At 44.6% G+C, this 23376-nt stretch overlaps 1 protein-coding gene across 4 annotated transcripts in view; it reads right to left on the reverse strand.

The window, feature by feature from the left end:
- PHACTR3 (phosphatase and actin regulator 3) overlaps positions 1-23376 on the reverse strand; it is a 169614-nt gene that overhangs the window by 66444 nt on the left and 79794 nt on the right. For all 4 annotated transcript variants that reach the window (XM_084645538.1, XM_084645537.1, XM_084645539.1 and 1 more), the window contains exons 2-3: positions 6306-6467; positions 3088-3165 (exon numbers count right to left, since the gene is read on the reverse strand). In XM_084645538.1, the coding sequence (XP_084501664.1) occupies positions 3088-3165; positions 6306-6467 (240 nt within the window). The remainder of the gene's footprint in view (positions 1-3087; positions 3166-6305; positions 6468-23376) is intronic.

The raw sequence follows: 23376 nt of genomic DNA on the forward strand, positions 1-23376 counted from the left end.
CATGGATGAGGAAAACATGAGAGAATCTACACCACCAGAATGCCACGGAAAGTGATCTCGGGAAGAAGCAATGCTCTTCCATGCTGGAATAATCAGCCCATTACTGTGCAATGCAGTCAAGGAACAACCTTATCATTAACTTGCTCCTGCCACTCTACAAGCCCTGGGGTGATGTGCGTCCCCCAGTGATGAAGGAAATCCTCAGAAGTGGCACAGGTCGGGCCGAGTTAACAGGAGACAGCAACCTATGGTTAATGAAAGCTGCTGCATCATTTCCAGTCGTGCCCATTGGGCTACATTGTCCCTAGCCTGGACTCAGCCACGCCGGGGAGGAAAGGGGAGTGAGACTGCTCACATTGTGGCACCAGCCATGGGACAGGGGTGAGCAGGGGATGCTTGCTGGCTATTCCCTGCTAAGCGTAAGTGGGCTTTGGCCGTGGCCAGAAGTAGGACGACAGTAAACTTCACTTTGAGAAGGCAGGTGGTAACTTACCACCTGTCTGCAGAGCAAGGCAGGTAGAGGCTCTGATGGATAGTTCCTCCCTGGGCTGCTCTTGCATTGAAGCAGCTCCTGCGCTGGACCTTACCCAGAGCTGGCCCGAATGGCCCTGTTAGGGATGCTGCTCAGTTTCTGCAGCCTGGTGTAGTGCAGTATGTGAGTTAGCAGAGGGGCACCCTGTACGGATGGAGTGTGTCCCTGCTGCTGTAAAGCGGTGACGGCGGGTTAGCAGGTTTCTCAGACTTGATCTCCATCTCTCACTGTTGGATTATTTTACCGATGTCAGCAGGTACCGGGGTGTGGAGATAGGCACCTAAATACCTTCATGAATCCCTCCCCAGATGCTCAGCAGGAGAGCAGAGTCCAAAAGAGAAACAAGGGATTTAGACATTTATTGTGGTGTGCTCAGCACAATGCTGCTGCTCTGACAATTGCAGTTTATTGCTGTGAGTGTCCATTAAAAAAAGGATTGACTCTGAAAAGATTAGAATGCCGCTGCCACAGCATTATCGTCATCTGAGTAGGCTTCTCATCAGTTATTAAAAGAGATTCTGGTCAATTTTCAACAGCAGTTAATAAACTGCATATGTTAATAAAGCCATAAAATAGCCTCTGAGATTCAAAACATCCATTGTCTTTGGAAGGAAATAACATGGAGCATATTATATTGTCCTTTGGTTGCCCATAACTCACACACTCCTGTCTAGACACCTGTGTGGCATTGTAAATTTGCCTGATGGTTTTATAGACTCCATGTAACTGTAACATAGAGAAGTTTTTTTTTTAAAAAAGGGGGAGTGTATGGGGGGGGGGGGAAATACCCAGCCAGTCCATTTCCAACTGACCTTTTAAAAACCCTATTCCCATTGGTCGCTGTTTATTAAACTAGGCTTATCTGTTTTTTGCTAAAATTGTTTTAATACATAGCCCCTATTCAACCAGGTCTCAGTGACAAGTGACAAGCTGATCCAATCCTACTGCTAAAATTGGCTTTGATGTGCTCTATATCACTTGTCTGTACTGCTCTCTTAAAAACCCATAACTACCCGTGTCTTCAAATTCAGAGATCACTGAAAACCATGGAGACAAGTCCTGAGAAGTCTACTAGATAGACACACACACACGATGTGTGTGTGTGTGTGTCCACATACATTTCTCAGGGCTTGGTTATGCGGTGGGGTAGTGCGCTGCACAGGAGTGTAATTTTGAAAGTGCACTAACGTGTTGCACGTTAATTGGTCAATTGTGCTGCTGCACTTTAACATACTATATGAAAGCGCACTAGGGAATCTTTCGTGCACACCCTGTGGAGTCTACATGGAACAATTAATGCGCAATATGTTAGTGTGCTTTAGAAACCGGAGCCCCGTAAAGCACCATGTAGAGAAGCTCTCAGACTTAGCTTTATCTATCTAGTAGTACCAATATGCTACCAGACCAAATATTGGTCTAGAATGAAGAGCAAAAGAGTTCAATGAAAAACTCATCATATTTAACAGCCAAAAATATGAAAAACTTCTATTTTAAAATAAGTTGGCCATGTAGGTTTATAGCTTGTACTTAAGATACATACATATAGCTTTTCTGCAGTTATGACAGGCTTCTCTGTTTAAAATGCTCACTTTCTGTTCAGTTACTCTCCATCATTGCCTCATCAAGTGTCATTATGAGGGTTATTTATAGATTTGGAATTTTGTTTTAAATGAGGCAATATAATTATTGCTCCTATTAGTTTCAATAAAATATTCCACCTCTCCAATTGGACTGACTCAGCCGGCCCCTCTTCCCTCATAACACCATCTGTTACAAAGTTCTCAGCCTCAAGGGGGAAAGGCTTTTTTTTTTTTTTTAAAGCTATCTTTAGAAAAAAAAATGGCTGTCAGAAGTTGGGTCTGTGATGCTGGGAACACACCAAACCTGGAAGAATGCTAAACTCTTTCAGGAACAGGTCTTTTGTTCATTTAGAAGCATCTGTTTGGGGGCCTTAGACGAGTAACATACAGAATCACAAACCTTCCTGCATATGTATGGCAAGTTATAATCTTGCATTCAGTCATTGCTTCACACTTGTTATGTATTCAGGTAAGCTTTTAAAAATAACAGTACTAAATGCCTCTCTCTTCTGTAGGAATGAAGAACTCATGTAATTAGAAGACACCTTGTACTAAACTTGGTTTACCAGAAAGACAGCAGAAAATACGGATTAATATCATTCTATGAGATCTGAATTCATGGATTGTACTTGCTAGCTTCATTACTGAATACTTCTGTATAGCTGAGTTCACATAAGCTTTACTGAGTTTCTTGGCAATCTGAGTAGAAGGGTTTATGGCAGTTGCAAAAAATATGGTTGAATTCATGTCCTGTGTAAATCTCCTGAGAGTGGAATGACACCCAAGATGGAGTTATACCATAAACCAACTGGATATGTTGAGTGACTCCAGGTATGAAACTGATCCAATGATCAAACTAGTCACGTTTTTTTGTTTTTTTTTCCCGACTGTGGGTTCTTATCATTTCTTGCTGTCATGTGTTTCCAGCCCTCATGTGAAGGACAACAATAAAAAACAAAGATAGGTTTTACTTGCCTTGTTCCATCATCTCCAGAAGACCTTTCTTAATGAGTTCATCCCGACCTGGCCTTGCAGTAATCTTCTTCTCTAACACTGCAAAAATGATAGTATAACATAGAAAATCAGCAAACAATGGATGGAAGTAGACACATAAGACAACTCAATATGAAAGCTGCAACAGGTGGGTTCTCTAGTCCCACACGTAGTGAGCTGACCAGAGGAGGACTACACAGTTGGAGTTTTAGAGGCCAGTTCAGTGTGTTTTCATTGCTAGACCAGTGGTAGTAATGCTAGCCAAGGTGCAGGATACTGAAAAGATCAAAGTTTCCAAAAGGGGTCTGAACAATCATGTTCATATCCAGATCCAAAGTTCAAGGGTGTTGCAGACTGGGTCTTTGATTGGACCCATTACACATAGGTCCCAGCTATCTGGTTTTCAGTCTAAACTTTCCCCAAGTTCAGGAGATGTTCAGGTCCTGGTTTGGATTCAGACCTCTCTGTACAAGGCAGTAGAAAAAAAAAGTTAATGTGTGTGACTGATTTGCAGGGGGAAGACAATGAAACCATCCCCACCAGTCTTTCTTGCCCACTAACCAATGTGTGCCTCTCTTAAACCATGTATTTTGTATTATTTGTTGAATATATTATTGCACCTGCTTGATCTTCATCCACAAGGCTAGGCCTTTATGTGTCCTCCTTGCGTAGGAATTTGTCTAGTAAATCACCAGCTAATTCCATTCACAGAATGAAAAAAGGGGGTTTCCAATCTCTCTCTTCCTTTTTCTTACATCTCTAACTACCTTCCATTCTGTGAATGAACCCCTTCTGTGTATCAGAGGAATTTGCCAAGTTTAAGAGAAGAGTGAATCTGATTTAAATCTAGAAAAGGAAACCCTGTGAGTTATCAAACCACCAGAGAAATGCAGCTGCATGGTGTTGAGAATGGTGGCAATATCACTGTGTTCTCTCTCCTGATAGCACTCTAGCTTCCATGGTCAGGGGCAAGAAGAAGTAGAGCCCTCATGCAATGGAACTAGAATGGTTCTGCTATGCACAGTGTGGGAAGAGAGATGCTGGGAGCCCACACGGGGAGTGTGCAACATTTCACACCAGGGATTCATGCTCCCAAGTCCACAGAGAAGAGGCTCCCCATGTCTTAGAGTAGAAAGGTATGTCAGAGGATGAGTCAAAGGCTGGCAAGTGGATTCAAGGCTACCAAGATGCAGCAGTCATTGCTACCAAGGAGCAGGGATGTACATCATGTGGTAGGTACTATACTCTCGATGGTGCAGTAGCACGTATAGAGCAGCCTTGCAGAGTGTGTTCCTTCTTACATGATCCCCACAGAGCACCCATGTGCCCAGTCAGTTTGCATCAGCCCATGCACAGGTACAAGGAGTCACTCCTTAGAATCTCAGGAAAAGACAAGTGACTCTTGTTTCTGAGTGCTGTACTCTGGGGGTGTCTTCAGAGATTCAAGAGCGCAGACGCTCTCCCTCACACTGTGGTCTGCTGGGCACATCTTTAACACAGTGGCTGACACTTTCAGGAAGGAATGTCTACATTCTGTAGAGTGTTCTGGTTAAGAGTCCAGCCCTACCAGTCAGAGTAGCTCCCTCTTGTCATTTTCCATAATGTTAGCGTGACCTCCTCAAAAAGTCAGAACAATATATGGAGTCCTGTTTCTAGCAACTGTTCTCATGCAGAGAAAGTTCCTGAGGAGTGAAATGATGACTGCAAACTTCATTTAAGTTTGCACGGTACAGAGAAGACACCCTGTAGTAGTTTGACTGCCACTGAATTTACTGAATTAGTTGTATCAAGAATTGCTAGGATTAATTCCTATGCCCTGTTGGTAATAAACTAAGGGTGTCTGGGTCAAAAGATGCTCTGGGTGTTTTGCTTTGGCTGAAACAGAATAACTGTGTTTTCTGATCATAACATTCATTTTCCATTATATCTGTCACTGGTGACTAATACAGTTGAATAATATGCTATGTTTAGAGTTCCTAATAAAAATTCCCTGCCCAAAACCAAGAATTTAAAAATAAGATTAAATACAATATACATGTACAAAAATACATGTTTAGAAAATTGAAAAAATCACCACCAGCAACCAGAAACCTCAATTATGTGGTGTATGGCTACTATTTATATGGGAAGCTTTGGGAGATGTCACTAAGCTATAGGAAGTAGAGCTGGTCATATTCTATTACTTAGAGTCATTATTTAATGCATTTTAATATTTTTGTTAAGTAATTTATCTGATTCATCCATTTTTCTCAGTATCTGACCTAGTATTCTTGTTTTTATTCTGAATGCAAGGGGCCAGATTAGCACCACCATATAGCCACAGAGCTATTGCAGTGCAAGCTGCCTTACACTGTCCCTCTGATGTGCATTAACCCTGACCTGGAGAATGTATCTCTTGGAAATACCTGAATTCATGTCAGTCCATCACCTCTCTGCTAAGTGCCAACACAGGGATCAGTTATGAAGTTGTGGCTTCTTTTTTTTCTTTTTCTTTTTTGGCACTGTAGACACCCATCCTAAGGTCCCCACTAAGACCTGGATTGATACCATTGACTTCTTTCACAAAGGCTACTAAGAGCCCCTCAGCTGGTAATTACTTTGAGACACATGGATGAGGAGCTAATTCCAAGTAGTCATGGAATGTTCTTTTAGCCTTTCTTGGGATTTTAAGTAGATTGGAAGGAATAGTAATGAAATCCCTCCTACACTCGGCTTTACCAGAAGGGCTAGACTTTGATACCCTCCCTCATTTTCAGTAGCACCTTACTCCACGAGTGGTCCTCTGACTTCAATGGCACTATTCATATCTAAGGTACTATTCAACATAAGGTATCACAGTCTGGCCTTTAAATTAGAAGCCCCAGATAATGCTGCGGCATCTTCATCCCTTACAAAGAGCAGTGAAGGGCAAAAATGGGGAGGTGAGACGGCGGACAACCTGATAAATCGAGCTTTAGATTTTGCTCTTTGCTGACTGGATTGGTAGAAATCCTGGTCTTTGAAATTTTGTGGCCAAGAGGTCAAATCATAATGGTTCCTTCTGACCTTAAAATGTCTGAAATCTATGACAGGCCAGATTCTTACACTTCCATTTAGAAACAGCTCATCAATAACCTGCCCTACTTCGGCAAACTCTGCTCATTTTTCTTCACAGGGTGGACTTTGCCTTGCACTGAATCAAGCTGTTGCTCGTCCCATACCTGCTGACGTTTGCTTTAGTTTTTCGTTTTTCTTTTTCCTCCACTTCCACGGTTTGAAGATCCTGCCCAATGTTGCCAGCTTGCTGTTCCTTCTCACAGGCGGCGTTCTAATCCCTGAGACCAGATATTCAGAATGCATTGCAGGGGACTGCTCCATCTCATCTGAGAGGCAAAAACAGAACAAAGCTGCTTGTTAAAAGAAAATAAGACCAAGTATTTCAGAAGAGGCTTAGTAAGGCGGCGGGGGCGGGGAAAGTATGGTGATTATTCCAGCTAAAAGAGCATTCGGTTTCGTCACCAAGCAATGTAGTGCAAGACAGGGAAATGAAGTCATTGGAGCCCTTAAAGTAGAGGGACTAGATCCATGGATGCTGAGCAGGGAGGTATGTGCCGGCAAGGCTTTTTGTACTGCCGGGGGGACCTTTCTTGGCTTTGTATCTCACTCATCACCACTGACTCCAAGCACCTGGTATCTGAGTGACTCTATTGCAGCCTCCCTCAAGGAGTCCATTGGGGGCTAGGTCCATGGAGTTTGAGCTCTGGTGGAGGAGAATTTGTGCATTCCCAGTCTGCCCTGACCATGCTCCCATCTTCACCAGTGATGCTCACTTTTTGGCATGATTCCCTACAGCCTTCCCCCAGCCCAAGGGAGGTGTTGGCTTTGTAACTCCCATTCCCTCCACAACAGACTATCTCATGCTTCCTCAATGAGAGAATCCTCTGCCAGACTCTTACTCCAACAAAAGCACCAGATGAATGTGGCCCTGTGTGAGAGAGGGGGACGTTGTAGCTTTAAATGTAATGTTGGACTTGGGAGCTCACTTTCTGCCTTGGCCTATGAAGGGATCAAACTGGAAGTGAAATGAAAGGAAGGAGCCTTGTGCTAACAACCCACAAGAATTGCTAGTCACAGGCTGAGTTAGTAAGGATGGCCCAGGGGTGGGGTCACTAGCCCGTAACATACGAGACGGAGGTTCAGTTCCCTGCTCTGTCACGTTTCCAGTGTGACATTGGGCAAGTCACTGTCTCTCTGTGCTTGTTACCTCTGGAGATGATCGCACTTCTCTACCTCACGTGGGGTATTGTGTGGAATAAGTGCTCAAATGCTAGTGTAATGAAGGCCACATATGTACTCGAGGCCGGTAGACAGTAATAATAACTGCTGCAGCAACACCTAACACTTACACAGCTCTTTCCAGCTTTAAAGTGGTTTATAAAAACTGATTAATTTACGCCACACCTGTGTGGTAGGTGAGTATTAGTTTCATTCTACCAGTGTGGAAATCGAGGCACAGAAAGGTGAAAAGAGATATTTGTACAAGTGACCACTGATTTTTGGGTGCCCAATGTGAGACACCTTGGGACTGACTTTCACAGGTGCTGAGCAGCTGCAGCCCCTAATGACTTCAGCAGGCATGCTAGTATGCAGCACTTTTGTGTGAATGAGGCCCACGTGGTGTCAAGTTAAGCACCTAAAACTATTGGCCATTTTGGAATATTTAAGTCTAAGAGGCTTGCTGAAAGTCAGAGAGGAAGTTAGTGACATAGCTAGGATGAGCTCCCAGGAGGGGACTTCCTGGTTCCCAATTCTGTGCTCAAACCACAGGGAGGGACTGTCTTTGTGCTCTGCGTTTGTACAGCGCCTAGCACAATGGGTGGGGCTCCTAGGTGCAATGCTAATGCAAATAATAATAATAGTAATAATTAATTAATAAAATAGTCTCCTGAAAATGAACTGTCATCACATAACTACTATAGAACACATCTATTTCTATGAACTGGCTCAGAATTTATGTATGAGGATAGATTGTTTGGTATGTAGTACTTAAGCAAAACCACAAACAGCTATTACACTGATATGTTCCTTAAGGAAATTGGGGAAGATGGGAAAATTCGAAGGCATTTCATCCAGCAAAACCACAGAAGCACACAGGTAATGCTTCAGGTGGAAGACATTTTCAATATTTTGTCTTCACATGACTGTTCATTTTGTTTATAGCCAAGCTTCGCATGGAACAATAAAGACTGAATAATGACAGGCTTCTGCCAGCCATTACCATGAAAGATAGCACAGCTCCATAAACAAGGATATTGATGACACTGTTGAGATGTGTTTTTGGACACCCATACACTAATTCCCAAGAGTGATGCTTCTGTCCGTCACCCAGCCATGTCATGAGAATGAAAATTATAAAACAATTTGCATATCTTTTTCAACAATCCATTACAATTTAAATGAGCAGTGTGGAGCAATGAGTATATAAACATTTCTGAGCCATTGGCCTCTGGAAACTAAAATGACAATAATTTGTTTTGTGAATAGTGGAGAAGAAAACTAAATATGGTATTTTAATGGGTTGTTTTTTTTTAAATTGACAGGGTGCAAATACATAAATCTTAGTGTAAAGGTGGGGATTTCCAAGAAAACAGGAAATAATTTTGAAAAAAATATTAAACACAGTGGGGGGAAGAAGTCATTCTCCTTTCATTTAATTTAGAAAATATTGGTATTAAATATTGATATTACTGATGAACTATTAAACAGAGAAAAGTTAAATACTTTGTCACATTAGTTAGCAGAACTGAACAATGGATGCAACAGGGAATGGATCACTTGATGATTACGTGTTCTGTTCATTCTTTCTGGGGCACCTGGCACTGGCCACTGTCGGAAGACAGGATACTGGACTGGATGGACCTTTGGTCTGACCCAGTATGGCCATTCTTATGTTGTCTAGAAAAGATAGACTTTGTGAATTTCAGTCTGGAAGTATATGCTGAATGAAGACCAGGAAACAGCAATGGGGCATAGCACCTGAGGGGAACTGCAGAATGGCAACCTTTTAACTGCCACTAGAATGCAGGAATCTCTTGGGCTGTGTTTTTTTTTCCCAATTATATATTTGAAAATAAGAAGTATGCTGAAAATGAAACTGTGAGGCATTGCAACTTTTCCTTATTATTGAGACAGCAATGATAACAGAAAATGACACACCGTAGATCTGCTATTATGATTATTTTAAAGCTATAACAGATGCAGCAGAAAATGGCATTTCGTCCTTCCTCGTGACAGCCATTGTAATGGGAACGTGAACATTTATGAAATTAGTCTCTCTCATGCCTAAGGCTGCAAATCAGATCCCCAGTGGTAGAATGGAAGCTACTGTGGGGGTCAGGGCAATCTCCAAGAAGCTATCCCTGTGCTTGCCTACATTCTTATGCACCGCTGCTTAAGCAATTCCAATTGTCCTGGGAGTTTTTCAAACATGTAAGTGGTGATTAGATGAGCCAGCTGATTTTAGAGGATGTCTTGACAGGTTGCTCACCCCACTACATTTCATTCAGGATTTAGACATCTGCAAAGTAGTTTAAGCATCGCTCACATGTTTCATTGACCAACTCTAGCTTAACATCACTGTAGCATCTTTGTCTGAAACCAGGAAATCAAGGCATGCCTAGGAAATAAACCTCATCCCAAATTCGGTGCATCTCTAGCAAAGTTTACTTACTCCCCTGGGATTGTCTTCAAAGCCGACAGCAGAGGAGTTTACAAAGACTGTCAGAAAGGGGCACCAGTAGCTATTAGGAGTTGTGCAGTTGATGGTGTTCCTCCAAAGTTATTTGCAATGTCCCTATTTACTCTTGCCTGTTACTCTTGGGCATTTTAATTAATGGTAGCCAGAAGGAACAGTTCCAGTGTTCAGACCCCACTTATATTTCTCTAATGAAGAAGCAGGAGGTGGGTCTAGCAAGGAAGGAAAAGAAGAGGTGTTCTATGTTTGACAAAGTGTTAAGCTTGGATGGGGTAATGTGGCATCCACTCTACCACCTTGAGGTCTCCAAAGGGTATTGAATTGAGTTAACTTGATAACTATGTCTTATTGTCTGGTTCTTAGCTCAGCACATGGGGTGAGTTTCAGTTCATTTTAATTTTGAAGAATAATTAGAAGAAATAAGTATGCTTAGTGAGGGGAAGTAAAAGCAAAGTTATAGACAATAGTTATATAGAGGGCTGCTGTCAAAAAACAGCTGGCACTGGCAAAGGTGCAGTAGTGAAATGGAATTGGAGAGCTTGATCCAAAAAAGGGCAGGAGATGAGGACTGATGAGCAACAGGAGAAAGAGAAGAACAAACTGAGACAGGGAAGTCTGTACTGTGAGCTTGACTTTGCCTTGGATTTGAGGAAACTTTGACAATGCAGGGAGGGCAGAGAGTTAACTCCATTGTTTATTTTCTTTTATGGGAAAATGTAGCAGCCCCTAGGAGGCCATTCCAGCTGACATAATTTAGAGCAGCCTTGAGACTGCTCAAAATTATGCTGGGGTTGCACTGGAGCCTGCCTGTCCACCAGGAATGGGGGGTATAAAGGTGGCATCTTCCCTCAGGTCCTGCTTATCCAGACTCAAGATTTAGTCCTTTAAATTTAATTTAAAACTCCCTGAAATATGGACACAGACGATGAAGGCTGGAAAGGGAAGACTAATTTTAGGGCGGGTAAGACCAACCCTCCACTGCAGACTTTGGTATGTCTTCTAACTTTATTGATATAAAAATTTGTAACAAGGCACATACAGTTCTAAGGAAACTGATTTAATTGCCTAATATTTTCTTACTGTATGCAGTTCTCAGGTTTTGCACCGTCCGACTGAGAAGGAGAAAAATAAAAATGGAAACAATGTAAGACAGATGTCCTGAAGTCATATCAAGGGAATGGTCTTCCTGGCAATAAGAACCATGTGAAACCCCTCAGAGTTCATCTTTACTCAAATCCTTTTTTTCTTTTTTGTGGGTTGGCTATTTGGGAGATAAGAAGACTACTGCACAGAATGTAAGCAGTTCCCACATGCTGCAGTGACTACTGAAGTGGCACGCACATCTAAATATCAGCCAGATCCTGCAGCCAGCAAGCTGCCCGGGCTTGCCAACTCTCCAACCATTTTCTGAAGCATTCAGCACATTTTTGGATCTGCAGTTAATATTTTAATTATGTTAAATATAATGTGGTTATTTCTCTTTTTTTGAGTCTGATTGCCTGGGGCTGGTCTGCATGCTTATGTAAAAGATGCACAGGAAATGTAAACAACTGGAAGCCAAATCAGATTTTCATCATCAGGAAAGGTGACCATGAGCAACAGCTTGAAGAGCATTCCAGCGTGGAAGGACATGAGAGAACCTTTACACAAGGGCATGTAAGCACAAGCTTAGCTCATAGCAGGGACTTAACACAAGTGGGGCTGGTTGCTGTTCTGCAAGTCACAACTGGGCAAGACAGTCAAATCTGCAACCCTCCACCTAGAGACATCTGGCAGCTTCTCTGTGGCCAGCACATGGCCCTTTGACACCACTCCCAGAAGTAATGGTCCCAACAGTGGTGCTTCTGGATTCTGGAAATGATACACTTGCACCAGAAACATGGACTGGAGAAGGCTGTTACAATTTGATTTCCAGAACTCTGTTAATGAAGGTACCACAACCCAGAATGGTTTAAAATGAACACAGTTGCTGCTTGGACTGTTCGATGGTTATCCCATCAGTAAACTTTCACACCTTTCACTGTCATTTATCCTTTATATATGTGTGGTACATAGTGAGTGTGCTTGTGAGGAAAATAGACATTTTCAGACTAGATCGGGCCAATAGTCATCTCAGGCCAGTATCCTGTCACGGCAAGTGGTCTGTTCCAAATACTTCAGAGAAAGGTGCAATGGCGATTGGTGCTTTGTTAAGTACAGTAGAGATTGAGTCGTTCAGTCGTCAGTGGCAGCAGTCCAAGATCCAGGATATGTCAACTCAAAGCCAGGGAAGGGATTCTGTGACCAGTGGTGTCACAGAATAAACCAGGCAAGAGGGGAGAAAACCATTTTGAAGAAAAAAGCTTCTAATGGGAGATCAGATCAGAACAATTACGTTAGTTGAATTAAGAGAGAACTACTGGGGCCTGGTTTCAGAGTGATAGCTGTGTTATTCTGTATCAGCAAAAACTACAAGGAGTCCATGCATCTGATGAAGTGGGTTCTAGCCCACAAAAGCTTTTGCCCAAATACATTTGTTAGTCTCTAAGGTGCCACAAGGACTCCTCGTTGTTTTCGCTGGGGCCTGATATTCCAGAGGTGCTTTGCAGTTCCGCTTGACTTCAGCTGGTGTTGGAGGTGCTCAGCACCTCTGCAAACCAGATCCAATAGAGTAGGTCCCCCCTTGTCTTATTCCTCTGTCATTTAAAATCTTGTTGGCTGGGGCTGAAGCAAATAAACTCTTATTCCTGCCCATCCACAATCCTGTGGGATTTCCTGGTGAGATGTCCCCCAAGCAGAGCAGCTGGACATCTCCACTTAGGGTATGTCTACACTACGAAATTAGGTCGAATTTATAGAAGTCGGTTTTTTTGAAATCGGTTTTATATATTCGAGTGTGTGTGTCCCCACAGAAAATGCTCTAAAGTGCATTAAGTGCATTAACTCGGCGGAGCGCTTCCACAGTACCGAGGCAAGCGTCGACTTCTGGAGCGTTGCACTGTGGGTAGCTATCCCACAGTTCCCGCAGTCTCCGCTGCCCATTGGAATTCTGGGTTGATATCCCAATGCCTGATGCGGCAAAAAACATTGTCGCAGGTGGTTCTGGGTACATGTCGTCAGGACCCCGTTCCCACCCTCCCTCCCCCCGTGAAAGCAAGGGCAGACAATCATTTCGCGCCTTTTTTGTCTGCTGCCAGCCAAAGATGTAAAGGATCGATGGAGTGGGTCAGAACAAGACATAGACCAGATTTGTTTTGGACTCATTTTCCTCCTCCCCTATCTAGATCACACTGCAGTCAGTCACAGAGAAGGCGCAGCGAGGTTAATCTAGCCATGTATCAATCAGAGGCCAGGCTAACCTCCTTGTTCCAATAAGAACGATAACTTAGGTGCACCATTTCTTATTGGAACCCTCCGTGCAGTCCTGCCTGAAATACTCCTTGATGTACAGGCACACCCTTTGTTGATTTTAGCTCCCTGAAGCCAACCCTGTAAGCCGTGTCGTCAGTCGCCCCTCCCTCCGTCAGAGCAACGGCAGACAATCGTTCCGCGCCTTCTTTCTGTGCGGAGACGCCATACCAAGGCAAGCATGGAGGCCGCTGAGCTCATTTTGGCAATTAGGAGCACATTAAACACCACACGCATTATCCAGCAATATATGCAGCACCAGAACATGGCAACGCGATACCGGGCGAGGAGGCGACGTCAGCGCGGTCCCGTGAGTGACCAGGACATGGACACAGATTTCTCTGAAAGCATGGGCCCTGCCAATGCATGCATCATGGTGCTAATGGGGCAGGTTCATGCTGTGGAACGCCGATTCTGGGCTCGGGAAACAAGCACAGACTGGTGGGACCGCATAGTGTTGCAGGTCTGGGACGATTCCCAGTGGCTGCGAAACTTTCGCATGCGTAAGGGCACTTTCATGGAACTTTGTGACTTGCTTTCCCCTGCCCTGAAGCGCATGAATACCAGGATGAGAGCAGCCCTCACAGTTGAGAAGCGAGTGGCGATAGCCCTGTGGAAGCTTGCAACGCCAGACAGCTACCGGTCAGTTGGGAATCAATTTGGAGTGGGCAAATCTACTGTGGGGGCTGCTGTGATGCAAGTAGCTCACGCAATCAAAGATCTGCTGATATCAAGGGTAGTGACCCTGGGAAATGTGCAGGTCATAGTGGATGGCTTTGCTGCAATGGGATTCCCTAACTGTGGTGGGGCTATAGACGGAACCCATATCCCTATCTTGGCACCAGAGCACCAAGCCGGCGAGTACATAAACCGCAAGGGGTACTTTTCGATAGTGCTGCAAGCTCTGGTGGATCACAAGGGACGTTTCACCAACATCAACGTGGGATGGCCGGGAAAGGTGCATGACGCTCGCATCTTCAGGAACTCTGGTCTGTTTCAAAAGCTGCAGGAAGGGACTTTCTTCCCAGACCAGAAAATAACTGTTGGGGATGTTGAAATGCCTATATGTATCCTTGGGGACCCAGCCTACCCCTTAATGCCATGGCTCATGAAGCCGTACACAGGCAGCCTGGACAGTGGTCAGGAGCTGTTCAACTACAGGCTGAGCAAGTGCAGAATGGTGGTAGAATGTGCATTTGGACGTTTAAAGGCGCGCTGGCGCAGTTTACTGACTCACTTAGACCTCAGCGAAACCAATATTCCCACTGTTATTACTGCTTGCTGTGTGCTCCACAATATCTGTGAGAGTAAGGGGGAGACGTTTATGGCGGGGTGGGAGATTGAGGCAAATCGCCTGGCTGCTGGTTACGCGCAGCCAGACACCAGGGCAGTTAGAAGAGCTCAGGAGGGCGCGGCACGCATCAGAGAAGCTTTGAAAACCAGTTTCATGACTGGCCAGGCTACAGTGTGAAAGTTCTGTTTGTTTCTCCCTGATGAAACCCCCCGCCCCTTGGTTCACTCTACTTCCCTGTAAGCTAACCACCCTCTCCTCCTCCCTTTAATCACCGCTTGCAGAGGCAATAAAGTCATTGCTGCTTCACAGTCATGCATTCGTTATTCATTCATCACACAAATAGGGGGATGACTACCAAGGTATCCCAGGAGGGGTGGTGGAGGAGGGAAGGAAAATGCCACACAGCACATTAAGCACAGCACTTTAAAAGTTTACAACTTTAAAATTTATTGAATGACAGCCTTCTTTTTTTTTGGGCAATCCTCTGTTGTGGAGTCGCTGGTTGGCCGGAGGCCCCCCCACCGCGTTCTTGGGCGTCTGGGTGTGGAGGCTATGGAACTTGGGGAGGAGGGCGGTTGGTTACAGAGGGGCAGCAGTGGCAGTCTGTGCTCCAGCTGCCTTTGCTGCAGCTCAACCATACACTGGAGCATTCTGGTTTGGTCCTGCAGCAGCCTCAGCATTGAATCCTGCCTTCTCTCATCACGCTGCCGCGACATTTGAGCTTCAGCCCTGTCTTCTGCCCGCCACTTACTCTCTTCAGCCCGCCACTTACTCTCTTCAGCCCTCCACCTCTCCTCCCGGTCATTTTGTGCTTTCCTGCACTCTGACATTATTTGCCTCCACGCATTCGTCTGTGCTCTGTCAGTGTGGGAGGACAGCATTAGCTCGGAGAACATTTCATCTCGAGTGCGTTTTTTTTTCTTTCTAAGCTTCACTAGCCTCTGGGAAGGAGAAGATCCTGTGATCATTGAAACACATCCAGCTGGTGGAGAAAAAAAAAGGGACAGCGGTATTTAAAAACACACATTTTATAAAACAGTGGCTACACTCTTTCAGGGTAAACCTTGCTGTTAACATTACATACATAGCACATGTGCTTTCGTTACAAGGTCGCATTTTGCCTCCTCCCACCGCGTGACTACCCCCTCAACCCTCCCCCCTCCCCGTGGCTAACAGCAGGGAACATTTCTGTTCAGCCACAGGCAAACAGCCCAGCAGGAATGTGTCCCTGAAGAAAAGCACCCTATTTCAACCAGGTGACCATGAATTATATCTCACTCTCCTGAGGATAACACAGAGAGAGAAAGAACGGATTTTGGTTGAATGCCAGCAAACATACACTGCAATGCTTTGTTCTACAGTGATTCCCGAGTATGTGTTACTGGCCTGGAGTGATAAAAGTGTCCTACCATGAAGGACGAAATAAGGCTGCCCTCCCCAGAAACCTTTTGCAAAGGCTTTAGGACTACATCTAGGAGAACCGCAAATGCCAGGGCAAAGTAATCCTTTCACATGCTTGCTTTTAAACCATGTATAGCATTTTAAAAGGTACACTCACCAGAGGTCCCTTCTCCGCCTGCTGGGTCCAGGAGGCAGCCTTGGGTGGGTTCGGGGGGTACTGGCTCCAGGTCTAGGGTGAGAAACAGTTCCTGGCTGTCGGGAAAACCGGTTTCTCCGCTTGCTTGCTGTGAGCCATCTACAACCTCCTCCTCCTCCTCCTCATCTTCTTCGTCCCCAAAACCTGCTTCCGTATTGCCTCCATCTCCATTGAAGGAGTCAAACAACACGGCTGGGGTAGTGGTGGCTGAACCCCCTAAAATGGCATGCAGCTCATCATAGAAGCGGCATGTTTGGGGCTCTGACCCAGAGCGGCTGTTCGCCTCTCTGGTTTTCTGGTAGGCTTGCCTCAGCTCCTTCAGTTTCACGCGGCACTGCTTTGGGTCCCTGTTACGGCCTCTGTCCTTCATGCCCTGGGAGATTTTCACAAAGGTTTTGGCATTTCGAAAACTGGAACGGAGTTCTGATAGCACGGATTCCTCTCCCCAAACAGCGATCAGATCCCGTACCTCCCGTTCGGTCCATGCTGGAGCTCTTTTGCAATTCTGGGACTCCATCATGGTCACCTGTGCTGATGAGCTCTGCATGGTCACCTGCAGCTTGCCACGCTGGCCAAACAGGAAATGAGATTCAAAAGTTCGCGGTTCTTTTCCTGTCTACCTGGCCAGTGCATCTGAGTTGAGAGTGCTGTCCAGAGCGGTCAGAATGGAGCACTCTGGGATAGCTCCCGGAGGCCAATACCATCGAATTGTGTCCACAGTACCCCAAATTTGAGCTGGGAACGTCGATTTAAGCGCTAATCCACTTGTCAGGGGTGGAGTAAGGAAATCGATTTTAAGAGCCCTTTAAGTCGAATTAAAGGGCTTCACTGTGTGGACGGGTGCAGGTTTAAATCGATTTAACGCTGCTAAATTCGACCTAAAGTCCTAGTGTAGACCAGGGCTTAGAGAGGGTAAGGACTGGCTATTTCTCAACATAGACATCCTGCAGATTTTTATTGTCTCAGGTGTTAACTAAGTTGTGAGAGTGTCTGGGTTCTGCAGGTTGGCTCTTACATTTTTGGATTTTTCCTATTGAGCCAAAGAGACTATAGTTTGATGTCCAGACTGCTGATTACAGCAACTGCTGTAATTCACAGTGTGGAATCTGTATGGCCGGTAGGCACATCAGGAACCAGAGCTGAGATATGCCAGCCTTGCTGCAGAGAGGAGCTGTAAGAGCCCTTGAAAGTACTCTTGTGAATATTCAAAGTGGCCACAGGGAAGTCACCCTGTGGAGTTTATGCAATTGCCCAGGGGTCTAGAGTCTGTCAACTTGTTGGGCATTTAGGTAACTTCCATTAATGATAAGTGGAGTCATGCCTGAACAAATCTCTGCATCACTGCAAGAGGAACCCCTGAAAATATGCAACCTGAAAACAGTTGAAAAATAACGCAACAGACAAAAACTGCAGGCAAATTTGTGAGGCAAGGCATGCTCTGCTTTCTGATGAATCGGTTTGTAATGCAGCTCTGGGGTCTCTCTCCTTTATTGTCGTTGCATCTGTGTTTGCACCTCAGCCACAGAGTTAAAAATGGAAGAGGAGGTTCCCTCTGAAATGAGCTGACCCTTGGGCCAAAGACACTGTGGGAAGAATTTTAATGACCCTAGGTTTCTGATACAGACATAGCTTTCCATTGTTACTGGTAGGGTCCTCTTTATCAGCACTGAAGTCTCAGTGTCGAACTAAAAATAATGCTAAGGAGGATCCCGTCTCAGAGCAAACTGGGCTTGTAAAGGGTTAATGTCCACAGCTGACTAGGAATGGTGCACGAATCGGGTGTTCAAGAGTCATATGACAGCAGTAGTACAATTATAAGAGGAGTTGCTTCCCAACCAGTGGGAATGACCTGTAGGGGGCAGGGAATGCTGGGAAGTGGTCTGGGTGTGGGGTGAGGACTGTGCTTGGCTGGGGGGAGAGCCAGCTGGTGGTAGAGATGAGAGAAGGAACCTAGGAACTGAACTTGGTGTCCCAGGAACAGGAAGGACTAAGCCGGTAGGCCTGAAAGGTTGCACAGATTTTGAACCCTGCTGATCGGGGAGGAAATATTTGTGCCTGGGACAGCCAGGTAAACTATTTGTTTTATGTTCCAATTAACCAACCCCCAAATCAGGAAAGCTTATTTGAAGGTCTGATTGTAAATTTTCCAGAAATTGTAAATGGTCAGAAAATTCTGATTGGTCAAAAGCAAAATGTTGTGCAGAAATGTGAGTTTTGATGACTTTTTGTTTAGGGGGAAAAATGGAACAGAATGTTATGGTAAATAATCTGTTTTGCCCTTTTTGGAATGGAATGTTTGTGGTGTTTTTCGAAATGACCTTTTGTTTCAAAAAAAATTTATAACATTTAAAAGGTCAAAATTGGAATTAAACACTTTGATTTTATCAAAATGAACCATTTTGATTGACCCAAAACTGGGAATTATTTTTGGATTTTGTTTGGTAGACAATTTCAGTTTTGTTTTGTTTTCTGTTTTGTTTCAGAATGGGAACCATGTTTCAAAAGGGCAGAAACTTGCCATGAAGGAGAAAATCCAGTTCCTGCCCAACTGTGCTTATTTGCAGCATGTGGTGTGTATAAGGCGTTGTTGAGCAAGATGGTAAACTGAGGCCTGGATAATCAGATGCTGGGATGAGGTAGGCTGATGCTCTGACAGACCCCATTTGGCACATCAGAAAAATATTCAAACTAGGGAACAGCAGATAGCTGCATCAAGATCCAAAGTCAGGTATCAAGTACATCTTAAATTTTGTCATATCAGTGGGCAGGGTATATGTGTTGGCTGGCAGGTAGGTGTAAGTGCTGTTACTTCTCCTATTCTGTTGCTGCTTCCATTTAATGTATCCTCTGTTCAAGATTTCCCATCTCAGACTCTCTCTTACCCCAGAGCTCAGCCTCTTTAAAATAATAATAATTAATAATAAAAACAGACAAACTATGGGCCAAATCCATCCCTGGGGTAAACTCTCCATTCATGGAGTTATCTCAGAGATGAGTCTGGCCTCGCAAAGCTGTGCACCCTTCAATTTCATGAAGGTACATGAAGGTGGGGGAAAAGCCCAAGAAGAGTAGCTGAATGACAGAGGAGAACTGATGCTTCCATGAACATCATGCACAAAATAGCCCTCAGCCCCCACTCAGAACAAGCTTTCTCTCTGGCCCCACCACCCGATTCCCAGCCTTGCTGCCTGGCTGCTGATCAGTCTAGCATTCCACACCTCCCTTGAGGTAAGTGCTAGGACTCCTTGCCTTGCTACTTGTTAGCAAGTCTCCTGAGTAAAGCTGGGTGAAATATTTTCAACAAATAGTTGATTTACCGGGTTTGGCTGACCTGAAACTATTTGCAAATTTGATATTCATTTGCCAAATCATTCTGACCCAAAACATTTCTTGGGGCTGGGGCACCTTTCTGAAAATGACTAGGACAGGAGCTACTGCCCTTGACTTTTAGCCCAGTGGTTAGGGCACCCACCTGGGGTATCGAAGACCCAAGTTCAATTGCTCCTCTGCCTGATGTAGTAGGAGAGTGCCCTAACCCACGGCACTATGAGGCAGGGTGCTCTCAATCTCTCCCATGAAACCTGGGTCTCCCCATGTCAAGTAAATGTCCTAACCAATGGGCTGAAAGTTATAAGGGAGGTGACTCCAGCAGCAGCTCCTCCTCCTGCATCCATTTCCTTTGCTTTTATTTTAAAATTGCCTAGAACTAGAAATGAAATGGGTCACTTCAGATTGAATAAAACATTTTGTTTAAACCAAAAGGATGTTTTTGTCAACTTTTTAAGATTTGCCAAAAAAAAAATTGGAATTTTCAGTTTTGGTTCTCGTGGAATATTTCCCCCCCACCGCCCCTTGAGCTCCCAGAGAGAGAGAAAAAACCCAAAAACCACCAAACAACCCGATTTTCTTTTTTCTTTTCCCAGCTCTACCTCTGAGGTGGGGCTACCAAAGCTACCTTGGACCAAAATCTAATTTTTCCATCTATCCCTATTTGAAAATTTCCACCCATCTTTACTGTACTAAATTAAGGATTTCCTCCTTATTCTTATTTTTGAACTGAAGGAGAGGGGAAAAAACCTGTGGCTGATGGGAGGGGGCTGCTCTTGTCAGGAAAGTTTATTTCCATTCTGTCATGCTGAGCTTCCCTTCAAAGTATTTGAATTTCAAAAACGGCTTTAGCTGAAATAACGAAGGAACAGATTACTCTCATCAAAGAAAAGAGAATATGTGAGTGGCAACTCGAGCTAAATCTCAGTGACATAAATATACTATATATATATTTGAGGCTTGTGATTTCTTTCAGAAAACATTCCTTCAGGAAGTTGACATATCACTTAACAGCATTACTTTAGTAGGCGCAGAGGTGCAAAGAAATTAATCAGGAACCTTTCATGCCTTTTGAATCAGCGTGTCAAGTCCCGGTAACACTTCTTATCATTTATAATACATGGTCTGACACTAGTGGTTCATTAACAAAATAAGTTTTACAATGTTTGCGTAAAGCAGGGGTACTCGATAGGCAGACTGTGGGCCAAATCCGGATTGTCAGATGCTTTTGAAAGGGCTCCGAAATCTTTTTATTTACTTATTGTCATTATTTTTTTAGAATTTTCTCTAGAGTCTGGACCCTGACTATACCTTGACCAAGAAATTTTTGACAAAAAATAATTGATTACCTCTGGTGTAAAGGAATCCAAAATTTGGTTTCCTCTCCTTTACCTGGAGAAGAAGGAAACCTACTGACAGTAAGAAAATTAAACCGCTGAAGGATCATTATATAATCAAGGCTAATTCAGTTATCTCCACATGTGCAATGCCTTGTTTTGACAGGTGAAGCATTTACATGTACTGCACCACCCAGCAAGAATCTGGCCAGCCAGAGCTGTGGTTCCCAGGAGAAAAAACAAATAGCTTAACAGACTGGCATGGCTTGCTGCTCCCCTCATACCCACCTTGTGGAATAGAGGACTGGAGACTACACTGTAGGACAACCACTGCCAGCTCCTCCCCCCTGCCCTATGGGGTTTCCCCAAAGAGGACTCCATGCCACACAGGCATTACAGACTCCGTATGCAGCTTCCCCTCAAAAACCTGTCCTCCTGGCACTCCATGACTAAGGACTTGAGGTTAGCATTAATTCCCCTAATCACCCTGTTTGTACCAGAAACCATTAACTGGATACCTTTATTACAAAAATAAATTAAAAAATGTTGCCAGAGAAGCTTTCTTAATGCCAGGGCCTACACCGTGTGGTTCAGTTCCCTGCCTTCCTCGTGATGAAGAAAGTGGAGCAGATAACTGGGTGCGATGGGAGACGGGGTATTGTAATAGCTGCAGTGGCAGAGCCAGCAGTAGTCCGGAACCACCGCTGCTGCAATGCTGCATGCGTGGCCCCATAAGGGAATCTGCAACCCCTATGCAGCATTCCTTTCTTACGGTGGGTATGTCTACGCTGCAGCTAGATACCCACAGCTGGCCTGCGCCACCGGGCTCGGGCTCACGGGGCTCAGGCTGCGGGGCTGTTTAATTGAGGTGTACACATTCTGGCTCAGGCTGCAGCCCGAGCGCTGGGATCTCTCCCCTCCTGCCTGAACCCGGATGTCTACCCTAGAATTAAGCAGCCCCATAGCCCGAGCCCTGTGAGCCCCAGCCAGCTGGCATGGGCCAGCCATGGGATTGTAACTGCAGTATGTACATATCCTGTGTTACCTTCATAAAGGGTCTCTCCAAACTACTGCAGAGATGTTTATTCATGATACCACGTGCATCTTACAGAAGAGGGTGACCTTTAATCTAAAAGTCCCACGCTCAATAGCAAATTGGGAGTGGAGTTGTTATTAAAATGATTTTTGTCTTATTTTCCTTGAAAAAGGGAACAAAATTCATCACCCAGAAACCCATCTGTCTAGTGTTGCCTTTCTCATTCTGCCAATGGGAACCAATGTCTGCCAGACATATGGTCAGCTCTCAATTTTATATTCAATCCAAACCTGTAAATCAGAGTGATAACCAAGGACCTTTCTTCTGTGCAATTTTGTGCCCATGCACTTTACGGCACAATTCCCTTCTTTTCTCAGTTCCCTATTTGTGCTGCACCACTTCACCTCTACACTGTTGCTGCACACCTGCTATAAAAATGTGCCTGCCTGCCAGACGGCAAAATTGACCACCCTTATTCTCTACTCTACTGGGCCCTCCTGTGCCACAACTCCCCTGCCTCTGTTGCCAATTTATATCCATAAATGGGCACAAATCAAGCATCATTGGTGCATATTTTAGATGTCCTGTCTTTTTAGAGGACACCAGGGCCTTGGAGATAGTGGAAATATTTGAGTGCAAAAATAAGACACATGAAAAAATAGAGCAATGATTGAAAAAGGTGCATGAAAATGGATATAATAGACCAATTCGACTCTCCTTCTAGTGGGAATGCACCCATCTAATCTAGAATAGAATGTGACCCTTTGTGGGTGTAATGAGGTGCTGGGTCCCTTCAAGGGCCAGAGCCAGTGAGCCCTGTTCCAATTGGCCCTGGCTGCCACACCTGGGATGGGTGTGGGGTTTAATCAGTAGATCCAGCTGGGGATGGAGGTGCTGATTCCCCTGTAAAGAGTAGCTAGGGTGTGGGGGAAGAGAACCAGGGTGAAGCTAGAGTGAAAGAGTTTAGTGGAGCCTTGCCAAGGCAGGGAATCGCTGCTGGGAGAAAGTGGACTCCAGCAGAGAACCTGTAGGTATGAGAGAAAAATTTCCAGAGAGGGAAAGCCTGGGAGCCCTTAGCAAAAAAGACAGGGAGTATGGACTTGATGGAGATTTGAGAACGTTCTTTTGGGAATGAGTTTATTATTTAAATAAATCCAGCCCCAAAGAGGAGAGGGCTTCTTTGAGAGAACCCTGAGAAGTGGAGAACTGAGGCAGACGACCTGCAGTAATCTTAGGTCACAAAGGAATGCTTAGGAGGTGGCTGATCCCTTCAGAGGGGCCCTCTGATACTCCTGCATTTGGTTGTATGTAAACCCTGCTGAAATCCTTTCTGCTAGGACCAATTCTTCCACTTGAATAAAGACCCTTACTAGAGGGCCTGCTGTAAATAGGTTGTATAATGCTGTGTGTACGGAGTAAGATGGGCATGCATGGAAAATACTTCCAGAAGTGAGGCAATTTAAAAATGGTTGATTTGTCAGGTTGCCCTATTACTTCAAGTCTGAGAGTGTTTGTTTTCTGAAGCAGCAATTACAATAATCTTCAGAAATGCTCTTCAGG

Source organism: Lepidochelys olivacea, assembly GCF_965140295.1.
Source record: "Lepidochelys olivacea isolate rLepOli2 genome assembly, chromosome: 13".
NCBI classification, from domain to species: domain Eukaryota; kingdom Metazoa; phylum Chordata; order Testudines; family Cheloniidae; genus Lepidochelys; species Lepidochelys olivacea.